This window comes from Cyphellophora attinorum (assembly GCF_001299255.1).
Source record: "Cyphellophora attinorum strain CBS 131958 chromosome Unknown Contig3, whole genome shotgun sequence".
NCBI classification, from domain to species: Eukaryota; Fungi; Ascomycota; class Eurotiomycetes; order Chaetothyriales; family Cyphellophoraceae; genus Cyphellophora; species Cyphellophora attinorum.
The window spans coordinates 940700-966492 of record NW_017253231.1 but is presented as its reverse complement, the minus strand read 5'-3'; the positions used below and the strand labels follow the sequence as shown (position 1 = coordinate 966492).

Below are 25793 nucleotides of genomic sequence, written 5' to 3'. Positions count from 1 at the left end.
ACTTCCCGTACCGAGGGTCTCACTTACGGCCTCGAATGAGGTCGGTTGTAGTCTCGGTCCACGGAGCCTGTCGTGGCAACAACTCATCTAATCCCAATTCTCGCGCATCATTTGGTGTCTTCTTCGGCAACAACTGTGAGTGGAACTCTTGCGGTGTGTTGGACCCAAGGGATCCTCAAACAAACTCCCGGGCTGAGCTCGAAGCCGTGCGGAATGCCATCGTCATCTTTCTGAAGCGGCAGGCCAACGGCGAGTTCGACGGATGGCGGGAGCTGGTCATTCAGACCAACAGTGAATATGTTGCGAAGGCATTTAGTACTCACATCTGGAAGTGGGAAATGAATGGAGGGCGTAAGTCAGACGGTAAACCAGTCAAGCATCTTGACCTCATTCGCGATATTCATCGCGCCATATCTGAGATGGAAGAGTACATGGCCGTCCGATTCTGGAGGATTGTCCGTCGATAGATCTCTGAAGCAGATGCTCTTGCTCAGCGAGCCCTGGACATCACTGTCGATTCAGGGTATGAAGACAATTGAAGACACGTCGATTGCGCGGTTTCTCAACGCTCGCCTAGTGTGCTTGGATGCCGTTCATTTGTGATCAGCCGATGCTGTTGTTTGACATTACTGTAACAAGTTTATAGCGAGATCCTGTACATTACTGTTCAAGCTGTCTAAGACAGCGCCGCTCTTGCGCATATCGACCACTTGTACCTGACGACGGCGTGCTCTCTCTCCGCGAGCCCGCCTTGCCGAACATGCGGTAGGATGAAACCCATGTCGAGCAATTTGTGGTCGAGACCGACGGCGCAGCTCAAGCTGGAGGCCAAGAGAAAATAGGAGATTGCCTTGGTAGCTTGCCCTCACTGATTGGCCCCGGAGCCCCTGGGAAATTGTTGCGGGTCGCGCTTTCCACCATATCAAACCGCTCTGCAAGCACCTCGTACAGAAGCAGCTCAAGCAAAATGGGTGAATTGCAGGCATAACGAGGTGCTTTCGCTAACCTCTAGCACGTTAGCAACGTGAGGCTTTGCGCCCCAAAAATGGCTGCTAGGGTTCTAGGTCTCTCGCCTGCCTGGCTACCGCCCCGGGTCTCCCAAGGAAGGAACGTTTGTCGGTCGTTCTTTCTGTAACTTCCCCTGTATCAACCTCCCTCTTCCCTTTCGTCTTCCTCTCTACCAGCACTTCTGTACTCGCTGCCACCAGTCACTCGTTCATTCCCATTCCAGCAGCAGCGTCGTTCTGCTTGATTCCTTCAGCACCCAACGGGCTGTCCACTCTCTTTTGATCTGCATACCGCACGAAGTCAACTCGCATTCCAGCCCTATACCAAGCCTCCGAGCAATTCAAACGCGACACTTTCCGCTCACAACAACTCCCGAGACCTTCACGTAGAAGTCTCGCCCACGAACCCTCGAACTCTCACCACAAGCACCAACACCCAACCGAACCACCAAAATGCGCTTCTCAATCACCCTCGCCACCGCTTCCCTCTTCTCCCTCGCGGCCGCCAACGTTCAACTCGGCGCTATCCCCATCACCAAGCTCTTCGCGCGCGCCGACATCACCTGCGAGTCTGGCGACATCGTCTGCGGCGAGACCTGCATCCCGGAGAGCTACACCTGCTGCCCGGACAAGCTGGGCGGGTGCAAGGCAGACGAGTTGTGCCAGAAAGGCGACAATGATGAGTACGGCTGCTGTCCCGAGGGCGAGATCTGCTCTGGGGATGGTGGAGCGGAGTTCATTGATGAGAAGGCTAGCACAACCAGTACCGCTTCCAGCAGTTCAGCCACTGGGTCCAGTAGCGATGAGCAGAAGGCGTCTGGCGCAGGTGCCCTGAGGGCTGGCAGCGTTGTTGTGGCTGTTGCTGCTGCTGTTGCGATGCTGTAAATGTGTGACGGTTCCATGCGAACGGCCAGGCATGGACGCTTGGATTCCCGCACAGACCTCATGTCGACCAGAGATACCCCTTCACAACCTCACAAATCTCACCACGATCTATTCGATCTCAAAGCCGCCATTTCTTTGAGAACATATTTTGGGTACAGCTGGGGACTTACATGTATGATTCGGAGGCACGAAAAAGAGAGAAGAGGCGTGTGCCAGGATCGTGTAAAGTGTCATAATACCAAGCGAAGGCGCCTATGCTGGAGCAATTAGTCGGAGTTGGAAAGCGAGACAAAGCTGTCAACACGGACAAATGTGCAGATCCTCTTGTATTTATTGAAGTCCCTGCGCCCCGTTCTAGGCACCTGGAGAGTAATGCAAATCTGTTCGTCCTGTACTACTCCCACCAAAGCTTCCAAATGTCTTCGTGCTCGGTGCTCAGCTCGCTGCCATCAGCCTCATGTCGTGTCCTGTCTTGCTGGGACAGCTTCGATCTCACCATAGAGGCTGTGCCTTAGCCCTTCTTCTCATGGTGTGGACGCGACGTGTTGTTTGAAGCGTCGGTGGTGCACATCAGCGCATCTGCTAATGTTGGGTCCTCCCGTGGTGCAATGTAGCTGACTGATTAAATGGCACCCTTCGCGATAGTCTGCTTGGTAGCCTTCGATGCGGCACATCGTGCTGCGTACCAACGGTCGTCATTATCGTCCAGCACAGGGGGACCTTGGACTTCTAACATGATTGATGTCTAGCATTTTCGCATTCATTCGTCCAGGTTGATTTCACAAGCCTCAGCTGCGTAGCAAATCTCACCCGCCAGCAATACCCCGCAAAGTCTCCCAGTCCACCCCGTCGAGCTTGCTGCCCTTGTACCTAGAAAGCGCATCGGACCCGTTCACAAGTCTACCGTAAGCCAATCGTCGCGCCATGATCGAGTCCTTCGCGCCAGGCGTCTTGGACGCCTCGCCGTGTAGGAGGGCTTCCTCGAACCACGCCTCCTCCTCAGTCGTGAACGATAGGCTGATCAGCTGCAGAGCTGCAGATGTGCGCTCGTCGCTTGCTTTTGAGGTGTATACGTGCGCTATGAGCTTCTCGAAGAGATTCTTATGCTGTGGATGCGACTTTGCGAAGTAGTAGGCCTCGGTGGTGTTGGTCCCAGCGAGGAGATCGAAGTAAGCGTACAGCGCGCTCGAGTCCGTCAAGGGCGGACGCACGGTCAAGTAGAACGCCATAGCGAGCGCGTTATCGCATTTCGGGTGTTTGAGCAGCACCGTGAGAACCTCATCGCTAAATGTAAGCGGAATCAGTGACGGGTCAGTCAAATACTCCAACGCCTGAGGGAAATGGCACTGATCGAGCTGCCATAACCCTGTGACCAAGACCAAATATTTCTGCGGAATAAAGCTTCGCTCTGCGAATGTCTGCTGCAGGGCTTGCTTGCGCGTGTCGAGGATGAGGTAGTAGAGGAGCGCGAGTTTTTGCTCGTCGCCAGCTTGTGCTTTGAGGATGGCTTTCCACGTTGCGCGGAGTTCGGCGTTGGATTTTGGTGGGTATGATTTGGTTGGCTTCGGCAGACGGAGCGCCGTCCACATGCGATCGAAGAAGAGCTCGCCGCCTAGTTCTTTGCGGTGCTTGAGGGCGGCTTCTGCATGCTTCTGGTCGGGGGACTGGTCGGGTTTGGTGTGGAAGACGGCGTCGAAGTTTTGCCAGTCGTACATTCCGGCGACTTTCTGAGACCGCAAGATCTACACAGACGGTCAACAACGTGGTCGCCGCTGAACGATATGGAGGTGTGCAGCACCGGCGCAGTGATCCAGGCACTCTGCAGCGTCTGGGGGAGTTTCGTAAAGGTAACGGTCGCAACTGACTGAGCCAATCACATACCGCTGATGCGTCAACTGCTGACTCCACCATGACCTTCCCTTTTGAGCCGCGGTACAAACATTGCCTCCATCGCATGTACGAGCGCACTCAACAACGACAGACTAACCGACAGCAACCACTCGCCATGGCGTCGGCCTCTCCAGCTCGTCCGACGCGTCGAGCTGCGCGTAGAAATGTGGTAGTGGAGGAGGACTCGGAAGATGAGCTGAGTATGGTGCAAGAAGAACCAGATCAAGAGTTTGCTCCAGTACCAAAGCGTGCCAGCCCACGAAAGTCAACGCGACGACAGACCTCTGCAGAGGCAGCGCCATCGCCTAAGAAGTCTACGAGAACACGTCGAACGCGTGCCAGCGAGGGCATCGAACCTTCCCAGATATTTGACGCCGAGGAAACAGTCCCAAGCATTGAACCACCTTCTCCCACAAAGAAAGTCGCTTCACCGCGAAAATGGAAGAGCGCGGCGCCCACGCGAAGCAGACGATCGTCTGCGGTGCCGTCAGTCACGCCCGCACCGCAAGATGATGCGTCCGAGATTGGCATCCAGCTCGAGGCACCTTCTACACCGCTGGCCGATATCACCTCCAAAGCACTAAATCGGCCTCCTCCCTCCGCTACGAAAGTGAAGCCGGTCCAACATGTCGAGCCCGAACGAGTGCTGGAAAAGCCTATGGATATCGTTATTCGCGCCAGATCACAAGTTTTGCCAGTGGTGGAGGAGCCAACTGGACCGAAGTCACGTATGGTCATCCGCCAGCTCGTCATGACCAACTTCAAGAGTTACGCTGGCCGTCAAACCGTCGGTCCGTTTCACGCTTCGTTCTCTGCTGTCGTGGGCCCCAACGGCTCAGGCAAGTCAAATGTCATTGACTCGCTGCTTTTCGTGTTCGGCTTCCGGGCGAGCAAAATGCGGCAGGGCAAGATATCAGCATTGATTCATAGCTCAGCAAACCATCCAGATCTCGATTTCTGTGAGGTCGAAGTTCATTTTCAAGAGATCGTTGATCTTCCCGGAGGCAAGCACGAGGTAGTTCCTGACACTGCTATGGTTGTATCACGACGAGCTTTCAAGAACAACTCTAGCAACTACTACCTGAACGGACGCACGACCAACTTTACAACTGTCACGACTTTGTTGAAGGACAAGGGAATTGATCTTGACCATAAGCGCTTCCTCATTCTGCAAGGCGAGGTCGAGTCAATTGCATTGATGAAGCCAAAGGCACAGAACGAGCACGACGATGGTCTTCTAGAATATCTGGAAGACATCATTGGCACATCAAAATACAAGACTCCTATCGAGGAGGCCGGTGTGGAACTTGAGAATATGAACGAAGTCTGTATCGAGAAGCAAGGACGTGTTCAGCATGTTGAGAAGGAGCGCAACGCTTTGGAGGACAAGAAGAACAAGGCCCTGACCTTCATCCGGGACGAGAACGAGCTCGTAGAGAAGCAGTCGACTCTCTATCAGATCTACATCGCCGAGTGCGAGGACAATGCCCAAGTCACAGAGGAGGCAGTCGAGCAGATGCAGGCTCAATTGAATGCTGAACTTGAAAAGCATGCAGGCGAGGAAGACGGCATACATGAGCTTGAGAAAGCCTTCAAGAAAGGCTCGAAGGAGTTCGAGGCCATGACCAAGGCAACGCAGGAGTTGGCCAAGGACAACGCAAAGCACGACAAGGAAAGCGTGAAGTTTGACGAGAAGCGCAAGTTCATCGCTGGCAAGCAAAAGAAAGCGGAGAAGACGTTGTCATCCAGTCGGTTCGCTGCCTCTGATGCCGCGAATTCTGTCGAAAAGCACACCGATGATATCGAGCGCAAGTCAAAGGAAGTTGCAGAGCTCGAAGCAAGTATGCACAAGGAAGAACAAGAGCTTGCAGTCATCCGTGAGGGCTTGAAAGGCAAGACTCAGGGATTTTCAGACCAGATCGCTGCAAAGCAGAAGTCTCTGGAGCCTTGGAACGAGAAGGTCAACCAGAAGCAGTCGCAAGCTGCTGTTCTTCAATCAGAGCTCGATATTTTACTTGAGAAGGGAAAGTCTGGCCAGAAAGCCATTGAAGAAGCCCAAGCCAAGATTGAAAGCATCCAGACTCAGCAGAGTGAGAAGGCTGCAGAAATCGAGCAGCGTCAAAAGGAGAAAGCCCGCTTGGAGAAGGACATAAGGAAGCACCAGGACGCGCTCCAAAAGCTGGCAGCCAGTGAGCCCGAGGTCCGATCGCAGGTGTCGAGTGCTCGCCAGAAGGCTGAAGAAGGTCGTGCCAGTCTTCAGACAAGTCAGAATCAAGGCAACGTGTTGAAAGGCTTGCTACGCTTGCGAGACACGGGTCGCATTGATGGCTTTCACGGTCGCTTGGGTAATCTTGGAACGATCGATCAGCAATACGATGTCGCAATCTCGACCGCCTGTCCAGCTCTCGAGAATATGGTCGTCGACACTGTCGAAGCCGGCCAGCAGTGCATCGAGCATCTCCGGAAGAACAATCTCGGACGAGCAAATTTCATTCTTCTAGACCGACTTGCCCAAAAGGACTTGTCCCCGATCAAGACACCCGAGAACGTGCCTCGACTGTTCGATCTCATCAAGGCAAAGGACAAGAAGTTTGGGCCTGCCTTCTACAGCATTATGCGCGATACACTCGTTGCCGAGAACCTAGAGCAAGCCAACAGGATTGCTTACGGCGCCAAGCGCTGGCGCGTTGTCACTCTGGACGGACAATTGATCGACGTTTCAGGCACAATGAGTGGCGGTGGCACGCGGGTCGCTCGGGGCGCAATGTCTTCCAAACTCAGCTCCGATACGACGAAAGAGCAGGTCCAGCAGTACGAGGCTGAACGAGATGCAATAGAACAGCAGTTCGATGCCTTCCTGGAACGCCAGCGTGATCTGGAAAATAGCCTGAGGGAAAAGCAAGAAGAGCTGCCCAAGGTGGACACGGCTATACAGAAATGCAACCTGGACGTCAGCAATCTTTCACGTAATTTGGTGGATGCTGAGAAACGCGTTCAAGACCTCACAGCTGAGCTCAACAACACGTCCGCAGACGACGCCCAGATTAAGTCTCTTGAGAAGCAAATCGCCAACACAAGAAAAGAGATTGATTCGCTGAAAGCGGAGACCGCCATGGTTGAAGGTGAAATCGAAGCTCTGCAGAACAAGATCATGGAAGTTGGCGGACTTCGGCTCCGTAGCCAGAAGGCTACTGTCGATGGTCTGAAAGAGCGCATCGACCTGCTTAACGAGGACATCTCTACTGCTGAGGTGGGAAAGACAAAGAACACCAAGCTCCACACGAAGCACGAGAAAGCTCGGGCGGACGCGGAGAAGGAGCTCGAGACTCTGGCTACCGATCTGGAGAAGCTTGAAGCAGACGTCGCTGCTCAGGCGACAAACACATCGGATTCGAAACAGCGGCTTCAAGCTGCGCAGGATGAGCTGAGTGTCAAGAAAGATGAATTGGCTGAAATCAAGTCGAGTTTGGACAAGCAAACGGCTCAATTGAATGAGACTCGAGCAGCGGAAATCGAGATGCGCAACAAACTGGAGGAGAACCAGAAGATACTCGGCGACAATAGCAAGAAGAATCGATACTGGAAAGAGAAGCTCTCGAAGCTGGAGCTGCACGACATTGCCGACCTGGAGGTGCCCGTAGAAGCACCTGCTGTGCCTGACGAAAACGCTATGGACGTTGACCAGGCTGAGGAAGGAACTACCAAGGCGGTCGAAGCACTCGGTGCTGATGCCGACGCTATGGACGTCGATGGGGCGCCACCTACTTCGCCTTCTCAACACGATACCAGCATACAGCAGTCACGCAGACAACTACCAATCTACACTCGAGACGAACTTGAGGACAAATCGAAAGACCACCTGGTCGCATCAATTGCTGCCTTGGAGGAGAAAGTCTCCAACGCCTCTGGAATCGATCTGTCGGTTATTGCAGAATATCGACGTCGATGCCAGGAAGTCGCGTCACGAACACTGACCTCAACGCCTCATTGAAGTCCAGGGATAGTGCGAAAAATCGCCTCACAGATCTTCGGTCGATGCGTCTCACACAATTCATGACTGGCTTCACCACTATCTCGCAGCATCTCAAGAGCATGTATCAGCTCATTACTTTGGGTGGAAACGCCGAGCTGGAGCTGGTCGATTCTCTCGATCCGTTCTCGGAAGGCATCCTATTCAGTGTCATGCCGCCCAAGAAGAGCTGGAAGAATATTGGCAATCTCTCTGGAGGGGAAAAGACGCTGTCTTCGCTCGCCCTTGTGTTTGCCCTTCATGTATACAGACCGACACCACTGTATGTCATGGATGAGATTGATGCCGCTTTGGATTTCCGCAATGTAAGTCTATCCCATCCACGTCCTCCCCTCAAACATACTCCTTTTCCCCAGACCACGAGTCTAACACGACGACAGGTCTCAATTGTCGCCGGTTACATCAAAGAACGCACCAAGAACGCCCAATTCATCGTCATCTCCCTACGCAACAACATGTTCGAGCTCGCTGAGCGACTAGTCGGTATCTATAAGGTCAACCACATGACGAAGAGCGTCACGGTGGAGAACAGAGACTACCTGGGCATGCAGCGCGAGGAGCGCTTACGGGCTGCGAGGGCCGCACAAGCGAGAGCATTGGCGTTACAACAGCAGACGCAAACGCAGAGACCGGGCACGGCTGGGTCGTTAGGCTCGAGCCAGGTCCCGCAGCAGAAGACGCAGCAGCAGAGCTCGCAATGAGAGGACCATGTGGCGCAAAGGATCGTTCGTGTGTAATGAGACCATGATCAGAATTTGGCTCCAGGGATATGGCCACGCATTGGGTAGAGGCTGGTTGTTGTATGTACAGAACAGAACAGTGTTCCAGCGCCTGAGTCCTTTTCACACGATCTTCAATCTTCGTCTCTTCATCTCGCACCAGAAATCGGAGCCGCTGACATACAGGCATGCTCGAAGGCTGATAGTGATGGTCTACTATGGGCAAGTCGGATCAGAGTGATCAAGACATTCACATGTTTTCTCTACTATATCCTAGTCAACCGGCCCTGCAAAAAGCATTTGTCAACCGGTCGTGCATACGTCTCACTTGTGCGATGGGTCGTGCCTGTATCGCCAAGGTGTACCGGGCCTCATCCCTCGCTCTTGTCTTGAACAGACAGTCGCGCTCGCCGTCTCGGAGCATTCGCGTTGAGGTCTCCCTCGCACCTGCCGGTCCCGTTGCCTCGCTCCTGCCTGTTGACACTGTTTACCTTCCTGCGTCGCACCTTCTTCCCGTTCTGCTGAAGCCATCGCGCCTTCTCCCTCTTCACGACGACTCGGTCGCTCTTCCTTGCTCGGCAGACACCATATTGCTTGCGAATTTCTACGCTGGCCTTGGCGACTGAGGTGTGATTTCCGACCTACACACCTGCCTGGGTGCAAGGTGAAATGAGTGATGGTCGATGCTGATGCCCACGAGCCGCTAAGAAGATCAACCCCTCCTCTTATGCAGCCTTGAGCCAAGGGTGCCCCAAAGCCTCACGCGCGGTGATCCGGCGCGAAGGATCCATATAGGTCATGCGACAGACGAGGTCCCGGAACTGCGCGTCTACCTGCTGCCACCCAACAAATGGGTATCTCGGCTGTATCTCGTTGAAATAGCAGAGCAGTTGCTTGAAACGTAAGACGCATGGGTTGTCGTCTCCGCCATAGGACGCGGCGAAGCCCTCGAAGTCCTTCGTGTCGGCAGCAAAGTATGACAGGTGGCGATGGAGGATCTGGTCGTCCTCGCCAAGATGCTTTGGGGAAGCGTGGATGGCATCTTTGGGAGTGAAGATCATGCGACCGGTCCATACGAAGATTGCCTGTTGGATGGTGTTTAGACTCATGTAGCCAATGTGATGTCATGGACTTACCAAGATGGCGAAGGAGTAGACATCAGATGGAGTGTTCTGAATACCTCGGGCCCAGGCCTCGGGCTTCTCCAGAATTTGTTGCCCGACAGAAGGTGCCCTAAGCCTTTGGCATTGGGTGGAAGCACCACGGCGCCCTCCAGGTCGGTGATTTGGACATCGCAGCAGCCGGGCTTGCCGTCTGGCCGTGTAAAGGCGTTCATAACGACGTTTGTGGGCTTGATGTCTGTACATCACGTCAGTGTCCGGGCATAGAAAGCTTGCACAGAGGATAATATTGACCTGTGTGTAGTATGTTCTGGTCATGCAGATCAGCGAGGCCAGTGAGGGCATCCCTGATGATCGCCTTTCTCGCGGGCTGATCAAGGGCGATAGTGCGGACATGATGAAGTACGTGCTTGAGGTACGGGAAAACGAAGATCTGCCGCGCAGGAATGCTGTCCACTGCTGTTCGTACGTGAGGAGAGTGCTCGACGAGTTTCTGCAGCTGAGTGATGTCGTCGAAGTCGCCAGGGAGGATATCCTTGAGAATGAAGTTTTTGCCCTCGAGTCTATAGTTGAATCAGCTTCTCAATCGCCTATAGCAAGTCTTGAACAATGTTTTAAAGGCATGTAGACTTACTTTGCACGATACACACACCAAAGCCTTCCCGCCGCAGATCGCTGTTGGAGAATCCCGTCAATTATGTAGCGCTTGCCGAGCACTGAATCTAGCGATGAGCCTTTGGCCAGTGGCTGCGGTCCAGTGGTGGCAGTCTAGCGCGATGGCCGAAACAGTTTCTTTACCCAAGAAAGGGACGATGAGCAGCGAGTTGCACAAGTATAGACTGACGCAGGCCGCAAACAAAGCGTCCGCGCTGACGATTGGACCGCGCGGGTGGCCATATGGATAGGGGATGGACGAGTCGAAGTCTTGACAAGTATTCGAAATTTGAAGCCTCCGATCGTAGATTAAGAATATGGCTAAAGTGCTAGTAACGTCCATGTGAAGGAGCGAGCCAGGTGATACCTCATCCGTACATCCCGCAGATACCAAGTTTTCAGTTGAAGTGTCGAAGATATCGTGACAGCATGAATCTGGAGATAGTGTAAACCTGACATAAAGCCTTCCCTGTTGTGTGCTCGATCCATAGGGCACCTGCCCGCTCGAAGCATTTAGATAGCGAGAAGCGATGGCCAACCGATAGCTTGATTTTCCAATACAGATCACTCTCCCAGTGAAATCATACCCGCACTCCTCAACTTCGCCGCCAGCTCAGTATTCATAAAATCATAGTGCGGATCCGGTATACAAAAGTCGCTGTTGTTGAGCAGTGTAGCCGCTGTTGGTCGGTCTTCTGGTATACTATAGCAACAAGTCAGCATCTCTTCATCACTGATCACAGGAAGGGGTCAACTCACATCTCAAAACAATTAAACATAAAATTCAGCCCCTCGGTACTCGCCGAGTCCCTCACATCATCTGGGATAGGTGGCGCCTGGTTCAGATTTCCCAGCTTGAAGATTGCCCCAATCGCCTCCTCCCGACTCCAAGGCCGCTTGCCTGCAAACATTTCCAGCACCACACAGCCCAGCGACCAGATATCGATCTTCGCGCTGTAGCCCTGACCTTGGGACCGAACGACCTCAGGCGCCATCCAGAACACGGAGCCTTGCATCGAGTTCGTCACGTCGTTGCCGTAGATGTTGTCTGACTTCTTGGAGATGCCGAAATCCGTGATCTTGCAGGTCCCGTCTGTGTCCAACAGGATGTTGTCAGCTTTGAGATCGCGATGCAGGATGCCCTCCTCGTGGAGATATGCCAGTCCCTCCAGCGTCTGGCGAGTGAGCGACCGCACAACAGACTCCTCGAACTTGCCGTGCTTGCGCAGACAGGAGCCGACAGAGCCACCAGAGATATACTCGAGGTAGATCGAGATACTGAACTCGCGACGGTCACAGCCCAGGTACTGCACAATGTTAGGATGTTCAAGATCCTTCATTGTCTCGATCTCAATGTCCAGGGCCGCGACCATCTCCTTGATGCGGTCCTTATCCCCGCCGGAGACCTTCTGGTTGACCTCGACTTGTTTGACCGCAAGAAAGTCGCCTGTCGTGGCGTTCATGCCTAAGTACACTCGTCCGTAGGTGCCCTTACCGATGAGCTGACCGCGAAGGATCTTGAAGGTAGTGGAGCGCTTGGGCGGCTGGTCTTCCTTGGGCACATCTTCTTGCGGGATCGGGTCGAGTGTGCTTAGTCGAGCGCCGGCCTTAGGCTTGATCATCTGGATGTTCGCGCCCCAGAGCTTGGTGGACTTCCGGCGTTGAAGGCCGGAGGCTTGTGCTGCAACGGGCTCGACGGCAGGGCCGGGTCTAGCGATTGATGATGCACGCTGAACGCCGTCTACGTTCCGCCGTTGAGCGACTTCACGAATGGACTTCATTCTGCCGAGTCCGCCAGACTTCCCCAGCTGCCGCTGAGCAATGCTTGTTACTGTCTGCTGATCTCTAGCCTTCAGCGTAGACTCGTCTGAGCCGAGTGTGTCCGACTCATTTCTCCGTTGTTTCGAAAAGTCGATGTTAAGGTCGTCCGATCCGAATGTTACTCGAGTCCGTAACGACGGTGTAGTCTCTACAGGCGTCTGACCCTTGCCTGCCTCCTCCATGAACGGCTTATCGAGATCGACGCCCGGGAAGAACTCATCGAGGTTCTCCACGACGTTCTCCACAGTCGGACGACTAGCCCAGATGTCACTGTGCAAGAATGAGTTGCGTCGCCCGAGACCACCTCCTGGCGAGTATGCTGACGCTGATGCCGAAGCAGACTCTGAGAAGCTCCCATCAGAATAGCTTCGTTCTTCGCCGGCGCTGCCATTACCATCAGCCGAGTTGCGTCCCAGTGACACGCCGCCGGACGATTGTGGCGTCCTGAAGGCGACTTTAGGCTTAGGCGCATGAGTCTGGTCAGTGTCAAGCTTCAACGTCGGCTTCTCGCCCGCAGGCAGGGACTTGTTCGTTAGAGGTATGGCGAACAGGCCATCATCGGAATCATCCGAGCCATCATCTGTAACTTGCGGAGGCGGGTGAGGAGAGTTCGCAAATGTGACGTTCGTCTCCTGAAATTCAAAGTCCGGACCATACGACTTTCTTGAATGCAAGGCCGGGCGTTGGAAGTTCTCCGTGGCTGGGCTGATGTCTGGCGATTGACCATATGTGTTCTGTCGTCTTGGCGCGGGCTGCAAGCGGAACTTGGGTGCGAAGCCTGGACCGACATCTTCTTCTCCCTTGAACATGCCCGGAGAGCCAGCCATCCGTCCCATGCCAGCTAGAGCTGCACCAATGCCAGGCGATGACCTTCCGTCCTTGTTGCGAGCATCCTCCTCTACAATGGAGTCCCGATTGCGCTTGAGTGCCTCTAGAGAATTACGAGTGCCAGATCCTCCACGCGCCATGCGAAGCGAGTTGACTTTCGTGAGCGTGCTTGACTCGGATGGCGCTGTTGGCGCTCTTCGCACCGGCACAAACGAGTCGGTCTTCTTTTCTTCGAACGGAGAAGCTCGAGGACTGTCGAAATCGTGAACGTTGGTCTTGCTCTGCTCCTTACGCTCAAGACGGCTCTGCAGGTAAGCTCTTTGCTTGGCTTCGGTCTGCTTCCTGTATTCTTCCTGCGCCCTACGTAGTGAGTCTGGGCTTGGCGTCCGATTGTACGTATGTGCCCCTGTAGCAGAAGCCGACTTCAACATCGCGGTGCCACCCTGGTTCCGCTGCGAGAATGACATGCCAAGACCGTTCGCTCTGTTCGGTGATGCTGGGAAGTTCGGCGTTGCGACAAAGATCCTGACATTGGCTGTGCTGTCTGATCGACTGTGCGCACTCATCAAGATTTCATCTGAGCAGGCGTAGTCATGATCAGTTTGACCTGGCTCCGTGAGGTGGAAGGTCACCGTATCTCCAAGCGAGACTGCCAGCTCCTCGCAGATGAGCTTCTTGAGCGACTCTGCAGAAGTGACCATGGTGACATCGATGAGGCGGTAATTCCAATTGTCCGGCGTGACGAAGATGTATTTCCTGGCTGCCCACGTTGGCCTTCTCTCACGCAGAGTCGGGACAGCGCTCTCGGATGCAGCCGTTGACAGTGGCCGTTGTGCAAGGGCTGAGTCGCTGTTATTAGCAGCAGGCTTGCTGAATATCGATCGCAGCCCTGGGCTAGTGGGCGATTCAAGCGGATGGTCCACATCTTGATCGCGCTCGTGCCTATTCTTGCGCATGAACTTGCTTAAGAAACCCTTGCCACCTTCTTTGGCACTGACGGGAACCTGTTCATTACTGTAAGTCCGGCTCGTATCCAGCATTCCAGGTCTGGGCATATCGTGACCATCTCGGCGCGTCTGCTGCTCATAGAAGCGCTCAGTGGGAATCTGAGTGTCGGACATGCTAGGTCCTGTGAACCCCAAAGCCGATCGATTATTCTTTGCCGTCGAGTCAGTGCTGAGAGTCTTTGCATGCTGAGGTCGCTGCGGATCTCCAGGTCCTTTTGCTGGCACGGCTTGACCCAGGCCAGGACTGCTGCTTGGACTCGCCTCGAACTTGGGTGCTGGAAGGCCATTGTTACTGGCATCGCCGGACATTTGAGGACTATGCCGACCTCTCCCAACGCCGACATTTGACAGAATGCCTCGTGTATAGTCGCCTCTGCCATCTACTGGAGTTGAGGTTGATGAAGGCGCTCTTGGCATAACAGGAAGCGTGCTGCTTCGCCCTTGCGAGCCCCTGGGACCAAAGCTAGTGGCTGAACCTGGTTGCGCAAAATCACTTTGTGACAGATGCGGCGAATCTTCGACTGTGCCCTCAGTGGATGCACTGATCAGGCCAGACTCACGTCTCCTGTGACCAGAGCCCGCACTCGGCGGACCGTCATCTCCGATTCGAGAGATGAGCTTCCTGAGCCTTTTGCCTTCTTCACGCTCACGCGATTGATCCCAGCCAGTCTTGCTCTCGGAGCATACCCTCGCCAAACGAGGATAGACCCGTGAGTGCATCATGCCCAGGTTCCCACGTCCGTTTGCAGCCTTGCCAAGATCGAGGAAGTCCACGCCATCCATCTTCAATTGCCTGAACGCCTCTTGCCAGTCCGGCGAGAAATTGTTGGCCGCGAGCCATTGCAGGACCTTCTCGATCGGCCATTGCGCAGCTAATGCACTCGATACACTTGACCCTGTGGTAGCACTTTGAGCGCGGGCGCGTGTCGCATTGTCCTTGGCATTTTCGATCTGCGGATTGATCAGGGTTGCAGTTGGAGGACCTGGCGAGACTGGCTCAGAGAAATCGCGCTTCGCTGATGGATATGCTGGCGGCATTTTCGACGACGCAGAAGCAGCGCGGTTCTCTCGATTGGCAATATCTGGATTCGGCTGGGCGGGATTAGGGTAGCTATAGCTATGGGGATTATAGGTGCCGTCGGAGTATCGCTGCTCGGTTGGCTTCCGGGTCGAGGGCTCGGTCGTCATGGGGACATCGTAATATGCAAAGGTAGAGAAGTCATCAAATGATGGAATGCCAACTCCAGGGCCAAATGAGCCTCCGCCGGTAGGTATAAATGTTGCGCTGACGAAGGGTTGATCACTCTGACTATACTGTCGCTGCTGTTGTGGCGGTGGAGGCGGCACATTCATGGCTTGCTGGCGATTGGCATTGTAGGAAGCATTTTGATTGAGTGGAGGAGGAGGCGGCAACGTGCCTGCTCTCGCCCAGTTGTTCTGAAATGAGTTGGGGACGCCATATACGGTGCCGGGCGGCAGGGAGGAAGGATGAGGTCCCGGCGGCGGGGGAGGGAGATTCGAGGCATTCTGCTGCGGGTACGATCGTGGAGGCGGAGGCGGTAGATGTAGAGTGTTTCCTGAATTCTGCTGACCCAACGGCGGCGGAGGTGGAATGTAGGGCTGGTGTTGGTTGTCCATCGCGGCACCGCTCGAAACCATGACCTATATGTGTGGTCCGCTACTTCTACAACTGTCTGGCGCCCGTGCTTATCGACCTCGGCGGATTTTGTCGTCGTTCAGCCAGCCATATCTCAACAAAGCCTGAGTCGCAGGCAAGGGTGCGCCTCCAGTAAGGAGGACAGGGCGATTCGATGGCAATAAATGACTGCTGCGCCGCCTGTCTACTACTGCAGTGAAGCAGCGCAGACGTCCCGACGAGCGGTCCCTTAATCGGAGTGGTCCCAAACCACGTGCGCACCACGTTGGAGGGTACCGGAACGCAGGAGATGATCGACGAAGCGGCTTAGGCAATGGCTGGTAATCGCGGAACAAGGTTCAGTATCCCCGCGAGAGGCGAGTCGGCATAGGCTAGGACGTTCGAATGGATACTACACTACGCCGCCTGTGATTGAATCACGACTTTGGAAAGTCGACGTGCTCGACGGAAATTCACCTACAAACCTCAACTGGCCAATGCGCAATATGGCAGATACGAGACGCTGCTGCCCGCCAGAGGGTGCGACATTCCACAGGGAAGGGAACTGGAACGCGAGAGATGCCAGTGGGGAAGCCACGACCCGCAAGAACATGATTGGCAGGAGCTAAGCGAGGGACCGACAGATGAAGCTGCTATATATAAACATTGACCTCCTCCCCTGCTTACCCGCGTATACTATTGCTACAGTACTCAATCTCACCACATGATCACAAAACATTTCAGAAGCTCCTGCGGACCAGCTTGCCCTTGGCCTTGCACGCTGCAATACATGCCTCTGGTCCGGCAGCCGCACCAGTTCCAACAGCCGGAACGTTACCACCCAGGGCCTGAAGGTTCGCGTCTGGACCAAGGATCGTCTGGGTGAAGTTCGCTGGCAATGAGAAGAACGCGTTGGCCAAGTTCATGGTGCCAGTGTCGTCCGAGTTCAGCGCTGAGATCAGCTGTGCGTTCTCACAGCCGACATTCATCATGGTATGAACCGACGCAGTGGGGAAGATGGTCATCTTTCCTGGAGTCAGAGTTGCTTGGACGGTTCTGGCACCGTTCTCATTGATCATGTAGGTCTGGGTCTCTCCCGAGATGGCGACCACGTAGTTGGTAGCTCGTGGGTGCAGATGAGGGGGCAGCATTGAGCATGGACCTAGGTTGAGCATCGCCTTGAAGTTGGTGTTAGCTGACCGGCTCAACTGCAATGATTTGAGAGCGATTTCTTACCATCGTCATGCCCTGACCAACGGTCGCCGGGAAGGTCGCAGCGTTGGCGTTTATCACGCCACCAGGAGCATATGTATACTTGTCTGACTTGGTGAAGTCGTACACCCAGTCGTCATCGTTGGGCAGGAGCGCCATGCGATCAAGGTTGGTGTTAGCCATGCGGAGCTTTGCAACCAAGTCTTGGTCCACATCCTTGTCCACAGCCTTGACTAAAGCAACAGTGGCCAACACCACCAGAGAGAGGAAAGCAAACACCATGGCTGCTGTCTTCCTGGCGCGATGCTGTTAGCCTCTATCGAGATCGGTGACAGGAAAGAACGACTCACCAATTGAAGCAACGACGAGATGTCCTCTTCTTAGTCTGACCAGGCTGTGCGGCAGCGAGATCGTGAAGCTTGGTAAGTGCTGCCTGCTTCTCACCCTCCGGGAGGTCGTCGAAGAGAGTGCTTTGACTGTGCGATTGGTAGGTTGGCAGTGCTGCTGTGTTGGCCTTGTTAGATCGAAGCTTGGAGATGATCTTGCTGAAGCTGGCAGGCAGGATGATTTGCATTGTGCTCAATACCTGGACATCTCTTAGCTGTCGAACTGCTCAAGGATGATCCGGCAGTTCGTCAAGGCGGACGCTGGGGGCCTTCTTATAGAACGAAGACACGGACCAGGACCATCGGCAAGTTGGGCACTTCTCCGGCAAGTCGACGATAGAGGCCATAGACATCTCTCCTGAGTCGCAGTCGCATCCCAGCACGCTCTATGTTACTGGTCACACCATTGGCCCGATCGAAGAGACTTCGCACGATCTCGCCTCGTGTAGAAACTTGGCCATTCTTCAGTCGGCAGTGCGTGGTAGCTTCGGCAGACCTTCACCATGCAGGATCAAGGATAACGACCAGGTCATGCTCATGCAATAATGGACATTGTACTGGTCAGCAGCAATGGGAAGGCCTCAGCCCCCATACAACATGCATGGTCTTACCAAAAGAAGCAGTTCTGGATTCAGGTTGTGCACGCTAGAACGGTCCATCTGTGGTCGATCTATGGTGTGGCAGTACTCAGGCCCACCGGCTCTTCTGCACGAGCACAGCAGCGCAGTAGTCGCTTATCTGTTTCGTGCTGACCAGAAGGCTGGCGTGGCCGCTTGTGGATATAGAGGCGAGATCAAGGCGCAATGAGATTCGCGAAGAGGGTGTGAGCCGTTGTGCGTATAGGTACGAGGCAGAAAGTAATCCAGTATCCCAGGCTAGCGCTATATTATTCAGACCGATGCCCGAGCCGCTGTTGCATGTAGTCGGCGAATAGTATGGTGCGTACAGAAGTATAGCGTGTGCTGCAGAAGCGCCGACCCCATCCGCTGGGTTGGGGGCTGAGTTCAACGGTCTTTGAGACAGCTTTGCCATATGCAGAAGGCACCGCATGGACAAAAGTGCACGAGCGGGCCGTTGATATGCTTTGTCGAAGATATGGGAATGAATGACTTTAGCATGCTAGTGCTTCGATCAATGCTTTTCTTGCCCGACTCAGTCACTCGTAAGTTAGCACAGGTCTGAATATATCCCAGCTCACTCCATGAGTGACACATACCCTCCGTCGTTACAATGCTTCTCCGGCTCGAGCAAGTGGTGTCCGCAATTCATATTCATCAGCCCCCACCAGGCCAACTCGCCTGCAGTCCGGAGGATACCCACGCCAATCGATAACGCACAGCCCTGTCATTAGGGAACGCCTCCCCGGGATGACCTGGGCAGATCTGGGATAATCTAGGCGACTTCGCCTGCGCGACCATACGGTTCGCAAGACTACATGCACGCCTGCCGCTTCCCTATTCGCGGGTATTTTGATTCGAAGGCTCGAATGTGCAACGGCGCTTCTCATGCAAGTTCCAGAACTTATGTCAAATGAGACAACGGCACCGTAAGCAAAGCTTCTAGGTACCGCCATGGTGAGTGCGGCAGGTTGCTGTTGGTGACATTTAGCCACAATTCGCCGGTGCTCGTGCACACAGAAGGACTCAGTATCAATGCAGCTTAAGGCCTGGCTAGTGCTGGCTGGCTCGCTGCTGCGTTGTCGTGAGGCGGGCATCGCGAGAAGAGTAAGCACTTGTGCTCCGTCTATCTACAGTATTCGCTACGACGATAGGCGTAAGATCGCGACCGTTATCCCGCAATGGTCTGGATCACGAGTCAGATTACACACCAGGTGCAGAAGCACGAGGCGATTTCCAGGCCAACAATCATCCTTCGAGCCACATTCAAAGTCGAAGAAGCGAGAAGCCAAGCAATACACCGTGCTCTCAGGCCGTCCAGCCGGGGATCTGGGGTCAAATGTATGCAACATTCATCCAATGGATGCCAGGTAGGACCGAGGAAGGATGATAAGTGCTGTTCATTCAGTTTACTCGCCACAGGATGGCGGTAGCCAGTTTCAGGTCTCCAGAATGCCCGGCAGAAGCAAAGACTGTAGCGTCTGCCCAACATCGAACGTTGCTTCCACTTCTGGCCTCCCTCTACGGAAACCACAACCGCTTGGCAGCACGGAAACAGCACGTGCCTGTTCGCGGTAGTCGAGGCCGACGCTCCGAACAAACGGCAGCTCGCCACTACTAGCACCACTGGCCTTACCGCCGTCGTCCTCACCACAGATCTGTGACAGCACCATGACTAGCATCACCCACCAACCTAGCATATTTCGCTAGCACTCCTCTCGTCACATCCTTCGCCTTCGGCATCCACTCTTTCCTTCTTCTTGCCAGCTCTTCCTCACTAACGTCCATGCTGATCTCGTTCTTCTCGGCATCAATCACTATTCGATCACCATCCTTCACCAGCCCGATTGGCCCGCCTACGGCCGCTTCCGGACAGACATGCCCAACGATAAAGCCATGACTCGCGCCTGAGTATCTGCCATCAGTGACCAGGGCCACATTCTTCAATCCGGCACCCATAATCGCTGCACTCGCTTTGAGCTGCTCAGGCATACCAGGACCGCCTTTAGGCCCTTCATATCTGACGATCAGGACCAGATTCTCTCCGTGAGGGACTTCGCCACGGTTGAGTGCTTCATTCAGCATGTACTCCTTGTCGAAACATCTCGCTTTGCCCTCAAATTTCAGCCCTTCCTTGCCTGTGATCTTCGCCACCGCACCTTCAGGCGCAAAGTTCCCCTTCAGAATCTGAATGTGGCCTGTTTTCTTGATCGGATTGTCCAGAGCCCGCACGATCTTCTGATCAGGCGGCAGGCTGGGCCACGACGCGACGTTCTCAGCCAGCGTCTTGCCCGTCACCGTCGGGATACCACCGTCCAACAGGCCCGCCTCAATCAAGAACTTCTGCACCGACGGAATCCCACCAATATCGTAGAGATCAGCCATAAGATACCGCCCCGAAGGCGCCATGTCCGCAAGAAACGGTATCTTATCGCTCACTCTCTGAAAGTCATCCAGCGTCAACTCCGGCACCAACCCCGCCGTATTCGCCATCGCCAACAAATGCAGCACCGCATTCGTACTCCCTACCAACGCCATCAACATCACCAGCGCATTCTCAAACGACCTCTTGGTCAACAGATCCCTCGGCTTAATATCCTTCTCCAAACAAACCCTCACCGCCTCCGCCGCCCTCGCACACTCCCTCATCTTCGCAGGACTCGTCGCCGGCGTCGAGCTGCTCCCCGGTAGACTCAACCCCATACTCTCAATCGCCGTCGCCATACTATTCGCCGTGTACATCCCTCCACACGCCCCCGCCGATGGACACGCGCTGACCTCCAAATCCTCCATAATTTCATCCTGCGTCGCGTTTGTCGGCCCCCCATCATCACTCGGCTGCTTCAGATTATTATACCGATACGCTCCAAACGCCTCATAACACGTCGCCACATTCACCGGCTTCCTCAACAACTTACTATACCCCTTATCAATCGTGCCCCCATAGATCATCAACCCAGGCCGATTATGCCGCGCCATCCCCATGATACACCCCGGCATGTTCTTATCGCAACCCGGAATCGTAATACAAGCATCATGCGCCTGTGCGCATGTCACCGTCTCCACTGAATCCGCAATTATCTCGCGAGTCTGCAGACTAAACCGCATGCCCTGATTACCCATAGTGATAGCATCCGAAACGCCAACGGTGTTGTACTGCCATCCCAACATATCCCCGTTGCGCTCGACATTGCGTTTCACTTCCTTGCCGAGATCGTAGAGGTGCATGTTGCAGGGGTTTCCCTCCCACCAGACGCTGGCAATGCCGACGTGCGGTGCGTTTTGCATAGTGGTGCGGTCGGGGATGCCGGCTGCGAAGAGCATGGCCTGAGCACCGGGGAAGTCATGTTCGCGGGTGAGATAAGTGCTGTAGCGATTGAGCATGGGCTTGCCATCTGTGCCATTGACTTCGTTCGAGCGTGGGAAATCCAAGTAGCGAGTCTCGCCGGGCTCATCGTTGGTGATGTCAATCCCGCCTTTGGCCTCGATGCGGTCGACTGCTGCCATGTTGAATCAATGGGCTGTGCTTTGAGCTGCTGGTAAACCTGTGTCAAGCAACTATCACGCCAGAATGATCGATCAATGAGAGTGGTCTCGGTTTCGCAGATGGATCTGAGAAAAAAAGGGTGATCAGATGCTTGACCCGTAGAATCTGACTCTGGCGGAGTTCGTGATTGACTTGAACGGTAGACGACTCTCAAGATCGCCCTGAACTCATTGATATCAATTTGACACGACTGGTCCTTGAGGAGTGAAGGGTCATAGGCTCAACAACAAGGACAAATATTGAACGTTTCACAGTCATCGTTGAACCGCACTACGCCATGCCTTACTTTTGGGCACAGCAAAAACGCGCCTGGAACTCCGCCATATTCACCACTGAGCCAGTAGGAAGAGCAGAATTGTCAGGCTTGCAGGAGTATTCGGAGAGCTCGCGTGCCTCCCCGCGAGCTGTTCAAGTGATCGCGGGGTAGCGATGCAGGGATTGGAGATTTGGAGGGGCAGAATGTAGATGGCATCGGCGTTGTAGCCGGTTCATGCGGGCGTACATGTGTTGTTATTAGCTACCACCAGCTCACGCGCAGCTGGGTCACTAGGTGTGTTAACAGCGAATAGGCAAGATGTCTTCGAGTCCTCCTCGATGCGCAAGCTGGCGGATTGTGAATGGGAACCGCAACCACGGTTCTCTGACGTCAAGTTCTGGTAGGCGCCGCTCTTGAGTCCCCTAGGTCCACGCAACGAGGCACAGGAGCCAAATGCCACTTGTGGCGACCTTGTCATTGTCTTGACCGCCGCTGTGCGACGTCAGTAACAATGGTTAAAGCTGCTCGAGTCACGCAAACGTTGATTGTTGGAGCCCGTGGCGCAATACGAAGTTGACGTTCAGGGACCGGGACCAGGTTTGCGGGACTGCAGGGTCTCAAGGTTATCCCACCATGCCCGTACGCCGTTATGTTTCGATCGCATGGAACTCTTGTGTAACACTTCGCTTCTTTGTCGGGCTTCAAATCCGTGGCCAAGGCTTCCGTGAAAATCCGTGTGGTGGGGGCAGGTGATTCCATCACTGCAGGGGGTCACGAACGTTCCTTGCGATTACGAGGCGGGTCATCATACCCTTGGCTCAGCTCTGAGGCAGGCGACGTGACTTCTGCGAGGAGTACAAGAGCGTACGCACAACATATGGCGAGAGCAAAATGCGAGAGAACGTGGCGGTGTCAGGAAATCCACAGCGTGAATCGCCGTCAGGGCTCAGAATTAATGGTGAGGTCGTTTCGATAGGCGCAGACACTTCGGGTAGATCCTGGTTCGGGGTGCCAAACCCAAGCATGTGGCGCCAAAGCAAGAATTCATGAAGGACCCGTACACTTGGAATACTTTCGTGGCATTTTTTCCGTTGTGATAAGCGCACAATCATTTTGGGATTCTGGAGCACTGAGATCTGCGGCAGGGACGATCAGGTGGACCTCGTGGTTGAACAGAAATGTCAACCTTCCGCTTGTGGACGGTGCTCAGCTTGCATGTTCTCGTTCTCTGTGCTGATCAGGGCCAAGCAGCTTTGCGGCAGAACACCTCGCGGCTGACATCTCCGCCGCATGGTTTGCTCCGATTGGATTTGAGGCTGCTTGGGCGCAATGCTGGACATGTCGAGACCACAGGATCGTCGTCGCGGCACTGAGTGTGTCCATTATTATTCCTATACCAGACCTACTTTTTTCTGAGGGCGACTCAATGCCTGGACATGCTAGGCGCGCAAGCAGTGCCGATCTCAGCGTATTTTGCTAGGTCGAGAATGGACGGAACCACTGGGCGACTTCGTGGGACGATGCGTCAGCCGAAGGTTCTCATTACTTGCATTGATCGTAATACCCATGGCCTCTGCGTGAGCCTGTCATTTCCGAAGCCACGGAGATTTTTTCCCGGTGTCTTTCAGGCTAGACCTGTCCGGGAAAGCCTGTTCCGACCGAGAACGGGCACGAATTTCGTCTGATGCAACTCTTTCGCGGGTTTTCGCTTACCGGAAACCCTCCTTGTGAAATGTGTGCAAGAGCCGAGGGTATCATTGCAATTTTTGCTTTTTCGTGCCTCTCTCTTCCTCGCGGCCCCCACCGGAGTCTAATGATACCTTGGATGCGGGACAGTACCGCAGGGTTCTTCACCGGGCGTCCTCTATGGACCTGGGCTGGCTGATAGACCCAGCCAGATGAAAGTCCAGAAGCTCTAGATCGTCTCTTCAAGTGCTCGTCGCACTCCCAGTGAGCGTCTCAAGGGACAACAGCTATGTGCTGTAACGGCACGTGCAGACTGTCGAGGACAGGCTGTCATTAGTGGATGTCCAGTAGTAGAGCAGTGGTGCGTGAGCGACCGCAACAATGCTGTGTCGACGTTCTCCGTGTGAGTCGTCGACTTCTGTAGACATACTTCTGCCTTCAGACAGCCGTAAATAGAATTGCCATGAACGAGTGATTGGTATTCGATCAGAAGGGAGGTAGAAGGCCCGGTTTTGTGAAGAGCTCTTGACTACCAGAGTGCCGAAAGCGTCTCAAGATCCCATTCGCATCCGAGTTAGACAAAGTGCTGTATCGAGGTCACTTTCCGCTTGCTCCTACAACGCCGTCAGGCCCTTATTCGTGATCAGCGGGGAATCTCCTGAATCTGGAGGCGGTGGATAGTGCGAAGTTTCGGCTTTCATCTGTGGTAACATGGAAGGACCGTCGCCGCCGGCTTCAACTAAGAGACCATGAGGTGTGATTGAGGGCAGCCGCATAAGAGGATTGTCGTCGGTCGAGGCAGAATTAGGTCGCATTGGACCACTGGCTGTGTGGGATGGCGACATGGATTCGAAAGGCCTTGCGAGAGGTGGTGGGAGAGGAGCTGGACCTTGACCTCCAAGAGAAGTTGGCACAGGAAGTGGTAAGGACACGCGAGGAGTACCTCCGCTGCTCGTTGATGCATCAGCGCTGAGAGGTGGCATATGTCGGGGCGTGTCCATTGGCTCGTTGGTCTCTGAACCTCCGGAGGAAGCAGCTGCGTCCTTTGCAGTGGTCAGCGAAGTCAACATTTCGATGAAGTGGTTTGCGCCATACCTGTTCGCGAGCCTCCTCGATCATGGCTTTGACATTAGGAGGGACATGCGGCATGATGTCGTTCAGAAGCGCCTCATATCGAGCCAGTCGCCGTGACGTCGCCGTGAGATCTTCAGCAGTCCTATCGAGAGATCAGTACCTAATCACATTTCGAAGGCACTCAACCATACTTTCGCTTTCTCCACCCTTTACCGTAGCCATAATGACATCCAGTGCCAGTATGAAGGCAGCGACGACACGATGGCCGTTCGCCGTCGCATTTGGTCTTGCGCTCTCTGCAGAACAATCAGCGATGGAAATCTCGGAAATTTTAGGATAGGACTTACCGACACGGCTCGCAGGCGTGACTAGTTCTGGCACGTTCTGGTCGTTCGTAAGGGGTGCCAGCTGAGCGCGCGATAGGCAGGGACGGTTTGGGGCCAGCCATGGACGTCGGCGGTGGGTCTATGCCTTGCTGATTCATGGCGACAGCAATATCGGGATACCGGTTGATGATAGAAAGAAGCGTTGAGATGAAAGCAACCGGAATTTAAATCCAGATCGGAGTGTGGGAGTGGAGGAGCAGTCGGCAGTACAGAAGCGATAGCTCAAATTTAATGTGGAAGGAGAAATCGGTCCAGGGCGCGCTGAGTCGGTCAAAGCTGGGGGCCAGTCTTCACCTGAGGTACCTGACCTTATTGTTTCTCTGCGGAGGGTGAAATTGTGAATACGAGCTTGATCGGCATGGCAAAAGAATGCAAATGCTTCTATAATCCTGTTCACGCATACCGTAGCCGAGTGGACACTTGGAACTCTTCAGCTTAATCGAATGATGCGGCGGCTAGATCCCCGGGCATATAAAGAGCTTTCATGATCGCGGAGTCGCGATTGCCTTTACAGTACTGCCAATCTTTGAAGATCGTTCTTACCTGCGTACACCAACCTAAGATTGGCAGGGGCGGCGCAGGCGCAGGTTGCCTATGGTCGAAACTTCCCGGGTCAGACACGGACTGTTACCGCGAGACGCCCTGGTGGTCAAAGCCCTTCATATTTAAAAGGATGTCAAATTGATGTTCTCGAGCGAGATTGCTCTAGAATCAGGTTCAAGCTGCGTTCGCTCGCTGGGCGCGCAATGCGACTGCGACAACCGTTCGTTTCGGAACGTTGGTGGGTGAGCTCGCGTGCTTCAATGCGGCCTGATAGTGAAGAACGGCAGTCGATGCAGTGGGGATGCTGCTTTCATGCAATATGATGGATCACGCTATGGAAACAGTTTCCGAGCACTTCGCAAAGCCTGCATGTTGTAGCACCCCGAATTCACTGATATACGACAGCTTGGGTAGCGCTGCGATCACACGATCGTCGCTTGAGGTCTCTGGTGTACAAGATCCTTCTGACAACGACCATAGCAGGGAGA

The 25793-nt window shown here is 54.3% G+C and overlaps 7 protein-coding genes across 7 annotated transcripts; 2 read left to right on the top strand and 5 right to left on the bottom strand.

Annotated features, from left to right (window-relative positions):
• Positions 1-1460: 1460 nt before the first annotated feature.
• On the top strand, positions 1461-1892 carry AB675_8633 (uncharacterized protein; the record flags this gene model as incomplete). The annotated part of the gene is made up of 1 exon (XM_018149095.1): positions 1461-1892. One exon carries the CDS (start codon positions 1461-1463, stop codon positions 1890-1892), a length of 432 nt encoding a protein of 143 aa, XP_018004233.1.
• An 806-nt stretch (positions 1893-2698) lies between these two features.
• On the bottom strand, positions 2699-3607 carry AB675_8632 (uncharacterized protein; the record flags this gene model as incomplete). The annotated part of the gene is made up of 1 exon (XM_018149094.1): positions 2699-3607. One exon carries the CDS (start codon positions 3605-3607, stop codon positions 2699-2701), a length of 909 nt encoding a protein of 302 aa, XP_018004425.1.
• A 290-nt stretch (positions 3608-3897) lies between these two features.
• On the top strand, positions 3898-8513 carry AB675_8631 (Structural maintenance of chromosomes protein 4; the record flags this gene model as incomplete). Its single annotated transcript, XM_018149093.1, has 4 exons — positions 3898-4797; positions 5062-7700; positions 7781-8117; positions 8193-8513. 4 exons carry the CDS (start codon positions 3898-3900, stop codon positions 8511-8513), a joined length of 4197 nt encoding a protein of 1398 aa, XP_018004532.1.
• A 743-nt stretch (positions 8514-9256) lies between these two features.
• On the bottom strand, positions 9257-15600 carry AB675_8630 (MAP kinase kinase kinase mkh1; the record flags this gene model as incomplete). Its single annotated transcript, XM_018149092.1, has 6 exons — positions 9257-9616; positions 9712-9890; positions 9947-10215; positions 10287-10368; positions 10894-11009; positions 11066-15600. 6 exons carry the CDS (start codon positions 15598-15600, stop codon positions 9257-9259), a joined length of 5541 nt encoding a protein of 1846 aa, XP_018004343.1.
• Positions 15601-16338: 738 nt separating this feature from the next.
• On the bottom strand, positions 16339-17384 carry AB675_8629 (Spherulin-1A; the record flags this gene model as incomplete). Its single annotated transcript, XM_018149090.1, has 3 exons — positions 16339-16776; positions 16835-17105; positions 17161-17384. The coding sequence occupies 3 exons, from the start codon at positions 17382-17384 to the stop codon at positions 16339-16341; spliced, it is 933 nt and encodes a 310-aa protein (XP_018004502.1).
• A 2076-nt stretch (positions 17385-19460) lies between these two features.
• On the bottom strand, positions 19461-21320 carry AB675_8628 (Dihydroxy-acid dehydratase; the record flags this gene model as incomplete). The annotated part of the gene is made up of 1 exon (XM_018149089.1): positions 19461-21320. The coding sequence occupies one exon, from the start codon at positions 21318-21320 to the stop codon at positions 19461-19463; it is 1860 nt and encodes a 619-aa protein (XP_018004577.1).
• A 2596-nt stretch (positions 21321-23916) lies between these two features.
• AB675_8627 (uncharacterized protein) lies at positions 23917-24860 on the bottom strand (the record flags this gene model as incomplete). The annotated part of the gene is made up of 4 exons (XM_018149088.1): positions 23917-24345; positions 24398-24518; positions 24568-24672; positions 24724-24860. The coding sequence occupies 4 exons, from the start codon at positions 24858-24860 to the stop codon at positions 23917-23919; spliced, it is 792 nt and encodes a 263-aa protein (XP_018004588.1).
• Between the last annotated feature and the right edge of the window lie 933 nt (positions 24861-25793).